Source organism: Varanus komodoensis, unplaced genomic scaffold, assembly GCF_004798865.1.
Source record: "Varanus komodoensis strain SLA01 unplaced genomic scaffold, ASM479886v1 scaffold2, whole genome shotgun sequence".
Classification (NCBI taxonomy): domain Eukaryota; kingdom Metazoa; phylum Chordata; class Lepidosauria; order Squamata; family Varanidae; genus Varanus; species Varanus komodoensis.
In genome coordinates, this window is record NW_025335568.1 from 19024598 (window position 1) to 19038595 (window position 13998).

Consider the following 13998-nt stretch of genomic DNA (forward strand, 5'->3'; position numbering starts at 1 on the left):
TAGAATTGGCAAAGTCCACCCTAATGCTAAATAAATGGAATCTGGCACGTCCAGTGTGTCTGCCAGCACTGCCCATCTCCCGGCTTCCTAATATTTTTGACATCAGTTCCCATAATCCCGGCCAGGCCAGGCCTGGCCACATGGCCTTTGGTCTGGAATGCTGGACGCTCTCGTCCAAAATATTTGCAAGTTTTGGGAGTGCATTCTACAGTAACTTCAGGATGCCCCCATAGGTTTGGCTCTGCTCGTGAATCCCTGGCACGTATTCAGTACTGGGCTAAACATGAGTTAATTTCCTTTTCCCCATTTCCTGCTCCCACTGTTGTTTTTCACTGTCAAAACTGATGGATAGTATGTAGGATACATGCCAAGATCAGGGAGCAGAAGCGATTTCTGGGGTTTGGAGAAACTCGATGAATGTTCCAGGGAATAGAGATAAAGGTGAACCATATAATGTCAGCTCAAGAATCAAATGCATTCCCTAATGTGCGTACATCATGCAATTTTAAAATCTTCTTCATTACAATCACTTTTTTTAAATGTTGCACTGCCCAAATGTTGCCCTATGTTGTGTACCATTATGCAAGGGTGTAGAACTTCTGATGCAGCGTGCCTGAAGTTCCAATCCAAATAAACTCCTGCCTGAGCCTTCCCTTTTTCTTGTACCCCAAATGCCATCCATGATGACTCCAAAGCTGTGCTTGCAACCTCAGAGTTGCAGCTGGAGCGGAAGGAAGTGGGCTGGCTGCAGTGGCAGAGGGAGGGTGCTTGGACTCATCTCTGACCTCAGATCATGTTTCCAAAGGCAACGCTAGGACTGCAGCCTATCTGATGACTGCCAGAAAAGCATCAACTAGGCACAGGATTGCACCACTTAATTGTCAATTTCCAAAGTGGGCAGCAAAAGGCACCTTCATGGGCACCTAGAAATGTGTTTAGTGTAAATTGGCGCCTACAGCACCATGTTGCCTAGTGCTGCACCAGAAGTGTCTGGGTGGGTTTGTGGAGAGGCAAAGGGCAAGCAGAAGAAGCACTGAACACTTGGATCTACAGGAAGAATTCGGGGTAATTTGCAGCAACGAGCAAGGACTTCCGACTTCCAGTGATTCAACAGCAGCAGCTGCTTTACAGCTGCTTGGTGACCACCCATATTTGAAGACCCGGATTGGTGGCTGCGATGCCTAGTTGTAACCTCTGGGGAGAGAGCAACATTCACCTGGAAGAAGCCACTGGGCATCCCATGGCCGGTAAAGCATGGATAGAAATCAGGTGAGAAAGCCCTGCCGTGTGTAAAGCTGGAACAGGCTATGAGGCAGTGAGGGTGAGCTGCCAGGTTGCAAAGGTTCATACTCGTAGTTTGAGACCAGGTGATCCTAAGTGTGGCTTAAAAACATCATCACACTTCTACACAAAATCCTTACCGGTTACAACTTATATATTTGAATGAAATTATTTTGTTGTGTTGGCCTGCCATCGCTTATTGCACATACATCTCAAACATAAATTTTGATAAATGTTAGCATTAGATGAAATTATGTTGAATTTGGTCAGACATGGAAACAATTTGCAGCTGTGTTAAAACAACAAGATGGAGCGAATACTGAAAGAAATAAAGAAAACAGAGATAGATTAATGTGTTTCCAAAAAACAAAATCTGTAAGAATACCCTATATGCATCAAAAAGAGCCTCAATTTACAGCTTTCTAACTATCTGGATATGTCACAAGGTGGTACATTGCCTGCCAGGACGTTTTAGATGGATTTGGTCAAAGCACATGAAGCACATTCAAGCACATTCTTCTTAGAAATGTAACATCCAAAGGGCCATGCTAATTGAATTCATATATTGAATTGAATTCATATATTAAGAGAAAGTATAGATTAATGTATGCATGAGTGATAAAATTAAGCAAAATTGCATTATATCAATGGTAATCACTTGCACAAATGTGAGGAGAAAGGTTCACAACAGGGCATATGAAAATTAAGGCAGATTTTTTAAAAAGCACAAACTGATGCAGAAACAAACTTTCAAAGACTCAGCAGAACCAGAAGGTTTGTGCATTTCTAGGACCTTCTGTGTCCCCAGCCGAACCTACCACACAGGTTGTGTGAGGATGAAAATATACAACACTGAAGCTTTGGAGAAAGGCAAGGCAAAAGTACAAGGATGCAAATCTTACCTTTTACCTGAGTCTAGAAGTTCAAATCCTTTACCAATTTTCTCAAAAGGCAATACATGGGTTATTAATGCATCAGTATTAATTTTTTTGTTCATGTAATCAGAAACCAGTTGAGGGAGAACATCCTTTAACTTCCAGCCTGTGGCTGGGGGTGGGGAGGCAAAATAAGATTGGTCAGCTAGCACTGCCACTTCATTTATTTTTAAGGAATGAAATGTTTTGACTTTCACAAAACTATTAGGAGATGAAGATAACACTCACTTTTATCAGTGAAGAACCCAAGATAGTATTGTCCAAGGACAAAGTGGTGGAAAGGTGGGGCAGAGATGCTTTTTAAATTAATACACAAAATAAACATTGCCCCACGTTTGATGTGGAGCATTTTATCTGGCACTCTGCACACAGATGTAGCGTCTGGATATTGCACAGTGCTATTACACGTGAATGGGACCAGGAAGGTCTGTTTATATACAGTAAGTCTTCTGCAAGAACAGTATCAACGCTCTGTTGATACCAAGGTGTTGCACACAGAGAAGGATAAGCTAGAGCAGGGATCCTCGGATTTTTTCAACAGGGGGCCAGTTGAAAGGTGGCATCAGCAGGTGCAGGCACAGCGAGCCAGCGGCAGTGGCAGGTGCAGGTCCGGCCACCCCCCGGCCTGGCCTCCCCTGGGCTCGCATAATTAAACATAGATTTTAAAAATTATATTTTTGTTTCCTTCAGTCCTTTCTTTCTCTTCGTCTTTGTCTCTCTCTCTCTTCCGCCCACTACTCTTCTGTTTCTCACGCCATACTCCTGCTCTGTATATGCATGCAATGGGTGGGGGGGGGGAGCTGGCACACGTGCAGTTGAGCTGCTGCAATTTGGGCACGCACCAGCCTTCTCTCTGCTCAGTTGTAAAGAACGCCTGCGCCGACTCAGAGCTTTTGGACACGCTCGGAGATTGTTTTCTCCGAGCGAGTCCAAAACCTCTGAGGTGGGGCGGATAAATGGGCATGGAGGGCTGGATCTGGCCCCCGGGTCATAGTTTGAGGACCCGTGAACTAGAGCCTAATATTATCAAAAGATCCTTCCTTGCTTTCTGCCTTTTATTCTTTATTCTGATGTCATTTCACAAAGAACTTCTAGCTAAAAATGATGCTTGTGATGCCAGGGAACTGGTACCAAGGCCAAGAGCATCTACACATGAATGGGTATTTTTGAGCCAGGGTCCATGCTGCCTAGTACTAGCAGTACAGCAGGGAGCTAGTTTGGAGGGTGATACTGAGCAGACAGAAGATACCATTCCACTAAGCAGGGAGAGGAACAAGCCAGGAGTCTGTATTTATACCAAGTCTAACCAATTTGAGCCCTCCGTGAGGTGGTGGTTACTCGGAGGAGGGCTTTCTCAGCGGTGGCGCCTAAGTTATGGAATGCGCTCCCCAGAGAGGTCCGCCTGGCGCCGTCGTTACTTGTTTTTCGGCGCCAGGCGAAGACCTTTTTATTTAAGCAGCATTTTAATTGTTAATATTATTAAATTTTATCTGGCCAGGGCGGCTTATTTTATATTGTATATTTGTATTTTATTTGAATGTATATATTTTAATGATCTAACTTATTGTTGTAAGCTGCCCCGAGGCTTCGGCGAATGGGGCGGCATAAAAATGTTTTAATAAATAAATAAATAAATAAATAATATCCTATGGCAGTAAATTCGTCATCCACACATATGTGCCTTCACGAACCCTGACCTCCAATCAAACACCCAGTCAGCTTCCTCCCTGTGAGGAGAAGATAAGGACTGATGGAGAGCTGCGATCCTGCAGGAGGTTCCCCAACCAGGACACAGACTCCATGACCCAGGTGGCAGGAAGCGAGGGCAGCGGCCTGTTTGAGACACCAAAAGGACAAGCTTAGAAATGGAAATGATCGAGGGACATAATGCTTGAGCAGCCTGGCCAGTGGTTGATCTAGCAAAGCTATTCCTATATTCTTACGAGCCAACCTCTCCACTCATACTCTTTAAGAGTTCATTGCTGGCGAAAGGAAAGAACCTGGAGTCCAGCTATGAACTTAGGACTGGACAGACCTACAAAACACCATTCACATGATTCTTCAAAGACCAGGATGCATACAGGTAATAGTTATTCAGAGAGACATAACACAGTGTCTCATTGCATTCCAGGTGCTCACTGCATTCTAGCTCTAAGGGCGGGTTCACCCGAGCACCACTGTTTGATTTATGATCTGCTAGAGGTGGACACCTCCTTCATCCCACCTCCTCCCCTCCCGCTCAGGGCATTACTCATGTACATCCAAGTAAGTGGCAGCTGAGAAGAGCAACAACTCATGTATTTTACTTTCCCAACTTTCCCTCCCTCTGGGCAGGACAGTGCTTGAGTCTAGTGCATGTGTGAGAAGGGCCAGCTGTTCTGGCACCTCATCCTCTTCCCTGTCATGGTGACCACTTGGGAAGGCATAGTGCAAAGAGGCAGTAGCATGTGCTGCTCTTCCTTCCCACCACTTCCACTCCCTGGACCTGAGCAAAAGCCTGAGGGAGAACAAGCAGGTTGCAAAGGTGAAAGAAGAGGGGCAATTCCAAGGGGCTCTTGTCCGTAGGGCCCTGCAGGGCTATGGGCCCTCAGCAGGTGCCCAACCCTGCCTACCCTTCTTGCCAGTTCTAGCCACCATCGCAAACATTACCCAGAAGTCCAAGCAAGGCACTTATATATCTACTTCATAAAGGTTCTGCACAGCATCTTCAGAAACTGAGCCCAAGAAAGCAGATCACGTACCACGATGTCCGTGCGTCCAATTACTTCAAAGGCATAGTCCACACCAAGGCCAGTCATCTCCACAATCACTTCGTTGATGGGCTTCTGGAAATCCTGGGGAGCAAGGCACTCAGTGGCTCCTAACTCTTGGGCCTTGGCAAACTTATCCTTGTTGATGTCAATCCCAATAATTCTGGATGCTCCAGATGCTTTGCAGCCCATGACAACCGACAGACCAACACCTCCCAGGCCAAAGACAGCACACGTAGACCCAGGTTCCACCTGCAACTCCACATAAGCAAAGGCATGAGGCAGAGGCAGAGCTGAGCAGTATGCAGGGAATGGTCAAGCAATGGGCTAACGGAAGGCACAGGGCAGGAGAGACAGAAGAGACGTGAGAAGGCTGGGATACGGATGCATTGTCATGCACTGCCACGGACTGCAATGGGCAGGAGCTAGTGCATTACCGACTGGAAGGTCTCTGGAAGGGGAAATGCATGGAGCAAAGGAAAGGATTGTTGTAAACCTGCCAGAGAGCTTAGGCCATGGGCCAGTATAGATATGAAATAAACTAAGCAGAACCATAGTGGGAGGTAACATCCGGGAAACCCTGGGAAGTTGGAAGTTCTCCACTCCTCTTCGTGCAATGGCTGTATGGATCTACGTGGTGAGGGCTGGGAAGTTCAAAGCTTACCTAAACAGGAGGACCACTCCTGCCACTGGGCCCCCGCTAGAACACAGGTCCTAGGAATATATTTCTTAGGCCTGCCCGCAAGAGTTTTCAGGAAGCCAGACAATGTCTCAATCCAGACAAGACGGAGGTCCTGTTGGTTGGCGGTTCGGGCTTTGGAGAAGGTGACCTGAACCTTGTCCTGAACGGGGTTGCACTCCCTCCTAGGGACAAGGTCCGCAGCTTGGGAGTGCTCCTCGACCCGGAGCTTTCACTTGAAGCTCAGGTGACAACAGCGGCGAGGAGCACTTTCCTCCAGCTTCAGCTGATTCATCAGCTGCACCCCTACCTGGAGTACGACTGCCTTGCAACATTGACTCATGCGCTGGTGACTTCCCGTCTTGACTTCTGTAACGCGCTCTACGTGGGGCTACCCTTGAAGACGGTCCGGATACTTCAATTGGTTCAGAATAGAGCTGCCAGGCTGCTGACGGGGACTGGACGTTATGTTCACATGACTCCAGTTCTCCGTCAGCTTCACTGGCTCCCCATTGAAGTCCGGGCCCAATTCAAGGTGTTGGTAATGACCTATAAAGCCCTAAACGGCTTGGGTCCTGGTTACCTGAAGGAGCGCTTACATCCATATTTGCCCAGTCGCCCCCTGAGATCGGCGGGAGAGGCCCTTTTCCGGGAGCCCTCCGTGAGAGAAATTAGGAGGGTGGCTACTCGGAGAAGGGCTTTCTCAGCGGTGGCGCCTAAGTTATGGAATGCGCTCCCCAGAGAGCTCTGCCTGGCGCCGTCGTTATTTGTTTTTCGGCGCCAGGCTAAGACCTTTTTATTTAAGCAACATTTTAAATGCTAAATACAATTGAATTTTATCTGGCCAGGGCGGCTTATTTTATAATGTGTGTTTTAATTAAGATTATTTTATATGGATATTTTAACTTATTGTTTTATCTATGTTGTAAGCCGCCCCGAGGCTTCGGCGAATGGGGTGGCATAAAAATGTTTTAATAAATAAATAAATAAATAAAGCCTGAGGGAAGAAAGAATCAAATTCTGCTCTCACCTACCTCTGAGGAGCACACAGGTGATTCAACCCTTACCTTGGCACAATTGACAGCAGCACCGTAGCCAGTGGAAAACCCACAGCCAAAGAGGCAGACCTTGTCCAGAGGAGCATCACTGTCGATTCTGGCAATAGCAGCCTCAGGTATGACTGTGAATTCAGAGAAGGTGCTTGTCCACAGGAAGTGGTAAATCTGTTTCCCCTTGCAGGTGAACCTGCTAGTCTTGTCTGGCATCAGGTTTTGAAGAGGTTCATAGAGGCTGTTGAGCACATTCGGAATGGATGCCATGATAAACTGGGCTAAACATCATTAATTTATTTTATTGATTTATGTTATTCATATCCTGCCTTTTCTCTTCCAAGGAACCCAAAGTGGATTACATAATCCTCTTTGTCTTTCTCTCCATTTCATCTTCACAACAACCACCCTCTGAGTTAGATGAGGCTGAGAGTGAGTGACTGGCCTAAAGCCACCCGATGAACTTCATGGCTGAGTGAGGGTTTGAACTCAGAATTTTCCAGTCCCATCCCAACTCTCTGATTGCTGCATCCTGCTGACTGCTTATTTTCTGGAGAAACAAACAAACAAATATTAAGAGAGGTGAAACAAACTTACGTGGACTTGAGGCAACAGTTAGTTTTAGGACTCAAACAGCAGCTGCATTCTCCACACTGGGGAATACAAAGAGGAATGACTTTGTCACCTTTCAGGGAAAAAGAATGACAGAGTGATTTCTTAAGTTAACATTGTTTGTGAACAAAACCTAGAAACTACTAAGACAGGTTGAGGGTATAAGCATATCATTTTAAATAAAAGTATAATATATTTATAGAATATATATTATATAGAAATTATCCTCTTAACAGCAATAAAATTGGAAAATGTGCTGAATTTTAATTTAGGCTGATCCTGTATGGAAAATTCCATGGAACTATCATGGAAAAGGTGGGGTGGCATTTTTGGGCAAAACATTTGTGCAGGCTGGATAAATTCGAAAAATCACAAGCTTTGGAAGGGGCTCATCTGAACAAGGAGTGGAGACAGTATATGTTTCACCCCCAAGTCGCAACGACAGTGTTGCCAGTTAGCACCCCAGAAAACTGCTATGGAGTGCCCGTGGAGGCTACTGGAGAGGGACATGACACACTTCAGAGGCACTGGTGGTGGTGAGAGCAGTGGAGAGGTGGCTGCCTCCATGCGCTGGAGAAGTGCCAGTGGCGGAAAGGATTAAGCACGCTCTTCCTCCCTCTACTTTGTTGCAAGAATAAATAGAGATTCCTATTCCCTAGACTTATACACCTGAGAATTAAACATAGTGCAAGATTTAAAAGCCAGCACAGCAAAATGCAGCTGAAAAAGATCTTTTTTTAATAATGCAAAAATAAGAAGACTCAAAAAGCTCTTAATAAAACACCAAACCATTACAAATACCTACCCTCCCCAAAACTGCCCATGTTGATTAAGAGGACTTAGTGAATAATAAGCATATTCATATCGCCCAGGAAGGTCAGGAAGAAATCCCTTAGTGGACCCTGTCAAAAGCTGCAGGGAGTCTGGGCAGTGCCGAATCATGGGGTCCACGGCACGTTGCCTGCGGGCAAGAACATGCCCATGGACAGTGCTCTTGGCCCCCACCAGGGTCCTCGCTTCTCCTGATTGTTATTTTGCGCCTTAAATGTTTTGCCATAACGAAAATGTGCAGAGGGAATGGCGTGCTGTAAACATTCCCCTATAGGAGCACTTTTGCCATATGCCTAATTTTTTGGTGGTCATCCAAAACATCTTTTTGGGGGAGGCTGCTTTGAACAATGACCGAAAAGTCTCGCAGTGACCAATGAGTGCCCCCTGCGAGTTCTTCTTCTGTTCCATCCTTACCTGGCTTTACACAGGTGACTCCTGGTCCAATACTTTCAACAATCCCGGCTCCTTCATGGCCAGCTATAACTGGGTAGTCCACGTGTGGGAAGAAACCTTTCCCTACATGAACATCCGTCCGACAGATCCCAGTGGCCACTATCTGTGTGGAAAACGCAGTGCATTCTTTCAGTGTTTGCCCTGCACTTAGACCTCATTAAGAAGATAAGGAAAACCATGTTGGATCAGACGAGACACCTGCCCAGCCCTTCTGCTCCCACAGAAGCCAACTTGATACCATGCAGCAGTTCCTCACCATAGGCTGGGAAAGGCTGCACTGCAATAATGATTTGCTTATAGTACAGAGAGGAACATCTCCTTTGAACCACGTTCTCTTACCTTCACTCGGATTTCATGAGCCTTTGGGGGGGCCACCTCCACCTCCTCAACAGCAACTCCTTTGCCAGCTTCCCAGAAGATTGCAGCTTTGCATCTAATCACCTGTGGACACAGATGCCATCAACATTGGTCAATCAGGATTTCGGAGGTGTCCTTCTAATGATTTAAATGAACCTCCCTGAAACAACAGTGCAAACATAAACTCTGAACAAAACAGTCCTGCCTACATTTACTCTGATACTGAATTTTGCTTGGCAGATTTTAGTTCCATCTGTATGAGCGTTCTGCTGATAGGCAGAACTGAAAGCAACAGTGGTGGTGACAATAACTTTTAAAAAAACAAAAAACCAGTATATTGTTGCGGAAGGAAATGATCCTACAGCCCCTAAATGTTGGACAGGCTTCCAGAGCATGGGACACTATGGCGAAATCTTACAGTTGTATGTTGTACCATTTGGACCCAGTTCCGAAGTTCCTGCATGGTAGGCTTAGTTTTCTGAAGTGGCAGAGAGAACTAGTGCTTTGTTCTAAGGTTTCCACACTTCTCTGCTTGTCTGGACCTGAGATCACCATTTCACCATTGTTAGTATGAAGCACAATTGAATATCCTGTTTGCTGGATTGTCCTGTGAACCCAGCCATTGTCTGCAGAGGTGTAAGATAGTTCAGATTCCCAGTTCTTGAGCTGGGCACAGCACTCTGACCTTGGAGCTGGGATTCCGATTTCTGATCCTCTGCCTTCTCTCAGCCCATGCAGAAAGAATGTGGTGGGAAAGTGACCTTGGAGGGAGGGGAAAAGGAGTGTTTGGAAAGAGGGGAGGAGCCCTGGAAGGCCATGTATCCTGAAGCAGCCTTCCCTTGGATTTGTATTCACCACCAATTTTATGCCACTTCTATCTTGTGCCCCAAAAGAGTCAAGACAGGACCAATGTCCCCTCTGGTTCTGCTCTTGCAGAAACAGCAGTGTTCTATTGGCATCATGCCTTTTTTTATCTTCTGTTGGCCAGTTTGCTTGTTAATTTCCTTTCCACATGAACCGCTTTCCCAGAACGCAGATGTGGAATCAAGGGTAAGGAGGCTGTGCCCTGATTTCCTCCATTCCTGTGTTCCTTTGTGCATTGTTTTAAAGACACTGAATGAAGTACCTACACTTCAGTACTCAAGTGCAGCCATTTCCTTTCTCTTGGCACTCTGACCCTTTTTTGTATCTCACCAGGTACAATGCCCTCCCCCACCATAAATCTGTGGCTCTGGTGAAGAAACGCATCAAAACTGACATCCAGATTCTCCTGTTGTTCGGAGCTATAGGGGAAAAGGAAGCAAATGATGGGGTTGGAGCGACATGGTAGTTCTCCCAGCTCCGCTGGGCTTGTGCTTTGCCAAGATCAGATGGGAAAAGGAAAAGGAAACCTTGGGAACAGCAGAAACCTCAGGAATGTATGTATTCAATCAGCTTGTAGCCCGTTACCACCCTAAGAGCTGGGGGCAGGGAGCAAGGACATGTTAAAACCATTACTCTGCGAAGCAGCCTTACACTGAGTCAGATACTCAGTCCTTCCAGCTATTTCTGCCTACTCTGACAGCGGGTGGATGGCTCTCCAGGGTCTCAGGTTTTTCCATATTACCTGACCTTCTAAATTGGAAATGTCAGGGACGGAACCCAGGACCTTCAGTAGACACAGTATACGTTCTGCAACTGAGTGGGCACCCTTTGACTCTCCATCTGCAGAATAAAGTGCTTCCTTCATACAATCCTGTTTGTGCCCCTCCACAAAGCCAGCAAAAACAATACACCTGGAAGACTCCAAGATGTACAAGTTCTACCAAAGGAGGGTGGCTTGTGGTCCTATGGATATTTTGGCTTAGAACTCCCGTCAGTGCTCAGCACTGATTATGCTGGGTTGGGCGGAAGAGAGCTATAGGCCAAAATGTTGGGAGGACCACAAGGTGCCCTCCGACATGATGTGTAGGACCTTCACATCACAACCCAGTGCGTGTCGGTAAGAGGTAAGGTCCGCTGTGTTTAGTGGTTCTTATTCCTCAGTAAAAGTATTTAGGATTGCAGCCTTTACACGAACGAAATTTTACACATGGACTGCATGAGTAAGGCTTGCACTGCTGTCCGTCCAGTGTAAATAAGAAGAAAAGAAGAAGTAGGGAAACGAATAGGCATAGTCTGATACTCTTGCCAATGTAAAAACAAAAACAAAAAAACACCTTTATGTTTACTGTTAGTCTGAATATAACCTCTCACTGGTGGGTCCCTGGTTTGCATGGAATACTTGGGTGAATTTCTGTGTGGGGTTTCTTACTGTGGGGGCCACAGCCATTTCAAATACCTGGGTAGTTTCTTGTTATATTGTGGGGGTGGCCAAACTGAGGTTCGGGAGCCACACGTGGCTCTCTGAGTTTATTTTGGGGCTGCTGTGGGTGCCCGCCTGCTGCATGCCAGCCCCCCTGCAGGCACCTGCTTGCTTCCCGATGCCAGCAGCCCCAAGGACACGCTTGCGGCTCCCGAATATCTGACATTTACCATATGTGTCTGTTGGACAAGTCCGCCACCCATTATATGTGAACCTGGCAAAGGCAGGTTGTGGGGATGACTGACAAGCCAGCGAGAACCTGTGGGCTTTTATAGGATTGCAAGCAACATGTCAGCCATTCCAACAACCCACGCTTGCTGGGTTCGCACTCAAGAAGACTCTACCACATGCCCCCACTGCTGTGCCCCAATCCCTAAAATGGCAGCTGCCACAGCAGCAAAAGTCCCAGCAGGAAATCCACCCATGGTGGCTTCTCTTTAAGTGTGAACTATGCCTTTGAGTCTGCAGTTGTGAAAGGAGACTACCAAAATGGGTCAGCCAGTTGGGCAATTTCAGTCTGGTAGCATCCCTGCTTGAGAAATCAGCTGAGTGGCTGCTGTCCTCAGATAGCACCACAGCCAAGCAGTTGTGGACGCACCAAGAGCAACAGAAGCAACCCAGCATGCGAGTATTGCAGGAAATTGGTCTGCACTGGAACTAGACCTCAAGAAGGGCCTGGATCTCTGCAGGACATCTTATGGGAGCATAGCTTTCCCTCTTGATATCTAGCGGGGAATGGGAATTCATTGCCATGTTCATGCTCTTATCTGGTGTTCATATATGTAAATAAAACATCTTGCATCCTCAGCGACCTCCTTCTAAGGAAATTCAAGATTCAGTAAGTCCTGAGAACCCTGAAATTTTTAACCCCTTGAAAGTGGGGTCTGTGGGAGTGACAATATTAAAGATGCATGAAACATGAAAGTAAAATTTACAGAGAAGTGTTCAATCAAGAAGCCCACAATGTGTAGAAAGATGTTCATGATAAATAGAGGTAATGTTCATTTTTTCATTTTTCCATGTTCATTGTGATGCATAATTAAGTGAACATTTCACTCTGAATCACAGACTGTTCATTTTTCTCTGACGGGGACTTTTGCTGACTTAATTTGCCATTGCCTCTGGTTATGCTTTCTGAGGACAGATTTAAAAGAGCAAAGGGCCACAACAAGTTCTCACTTGCTTTTGAAATGATTTGCACATCCCCTTAGCCAAGACTTTTAAGGTTACTACTGTGATTTACTCATCAGAAAATGAAGAGCAACTTGGAGAGCAAGGACCTTGAAACCAGCTAGCATTTGGGCAGTGGCCTGAACAAGCAGGCATACAGATCACTAGTCCGCCTTTTCTACTCTGTACCCCCCTATATTCTATTGTATTTATATTTACACTGCAGTTATGGTAAACTTGCAAATTGGTATCATTTTTGGCAATGCTTATGGTGCCATCATAAACCAACGTTGTAAACTATGATGGTGCTATGATTTGCAAGAATTAAAAATACGAAATGGTATATGCTTAGAATTTTTTTCTTTGTTCTTTCTTTCAGGGTTGGCAAGCAGTTTTAGTTTCTTGGTTGTTTACCCCCTTGTTCTGCAGGAAGGAATGGAGATGCAATTGTAAAACCTGGAGCATTACCTGTGTACTTTACAGTATAAAAGTTTAGATGAACTGTGTACTTTATATTTTAAAACCTGGAAATATTAATTATGTATTCTACAACCTTGGCCATCACACAGGGGATCCCCAAGTGAATATTAAGTTCAGGATCTAAAATTCTCTTACACTGAATCATACAGGAATCTGTCTGGTTGTGATGCCATCAAAGGTTCCCAAATTCTGGGATCACTGCTCTTTCCTGCTTTCCTGTTTGATTGTTTTAAGGCATCTAGAACAGACCCTAGAATCAGTCTTTAGATCGGGGTGGGCCACATGTGGGACCACCCATGGGGCCCCACAGCTGCAGCCACTACGCTGGGAAGTGCACTGACAAGCTCCAGCGGCAGCAAGAAGCCATCATTTCACTGCTAAGCCAAGCATCCCAAGAAACTGGCCCCTGGACCACATCCATTTCATACACTGTAATTCTTATAATAACCCTGTAAAATAGGACAGCATTATTACATACATCTTTGAGACAGAGGGAGAAAATGTTGTTGTTATATTGGTAATATTTATTAACTTCTTAACATTAACCTAATAAATTCTTGGAAATATGTGAATCCAGGATTTCCCAGTGCATCTTTCTGCCTATTACATCTTGTGCAAGGTCAGCTGCTGTGACTGCCTGAAAAGTTTAAATATAGTGCTGCCAGTCTCCCTCCTTCCCTCCAGCCTGTTCACCTTTTGAACCACAAAGGGAAGATACTTGTTAAGTGTTTGGCATTTTGCAGTCCAAGCTACAATTGGTAAATGTTAGACTCACAGGACACTTCCCTAGGCAATTAACAGTTTTCAGCACTTCATTTTTTTCATATTCAAAGTGACCTAATACCTGCACACATGGAAACTTTTCGCATGTGCTGATCAGATGGATTGTAGAGTGTGAGAAAAATTTCCTTACCTTCCCTGCAGTCGCCATGTGTGTCAGGCTTCCCGTGCTAAGTCAATCCCAGCTCCTCCACAAAGGACTTCTCCTCTGGCTGATTAATGTACTTCGTCTCTGGCAAGAACATACAAACGCAGAAGCAGCTTTGGTCTCCTTCCT

At 45.6% G+C, this 13998-nt stretch overlaps 1 protein-coding gene across 1 annotated transcript; it reads right to left on the reverse strand.

Annotated features, from left to right (window-relative positions):
- Window positions 1–1575: 1575 nt before the first annotated feature.
- LOC123022759 (alcohol dehydrogenase 1-like) lies at window positions 1576–13940 on the reverse strand. Its single transcript, XM_044428749.1, has 9 exons — window positions 13855–13940; window positions 8930–9031; window positions 8552–8693; window positions 7292–7379; window positions 6713–6935; window positions 4958–5218; window positions 3914–4049; window positions 2184–2322; window positions 1576–1600 (listed from the first exon to the last, which is right to left on the reverse strand). Exons 1-9 carry the CDS (start codon window positions 13870–13872, stop codon window positions 1576–1578), a joined length of 1134 nt encoding a protein of 377 aa, XP_044284684.1. The 5' UTR covers window positions 13873–13940.
- Window positions 13941–13998: the final 58 nt, after the last annotated feature.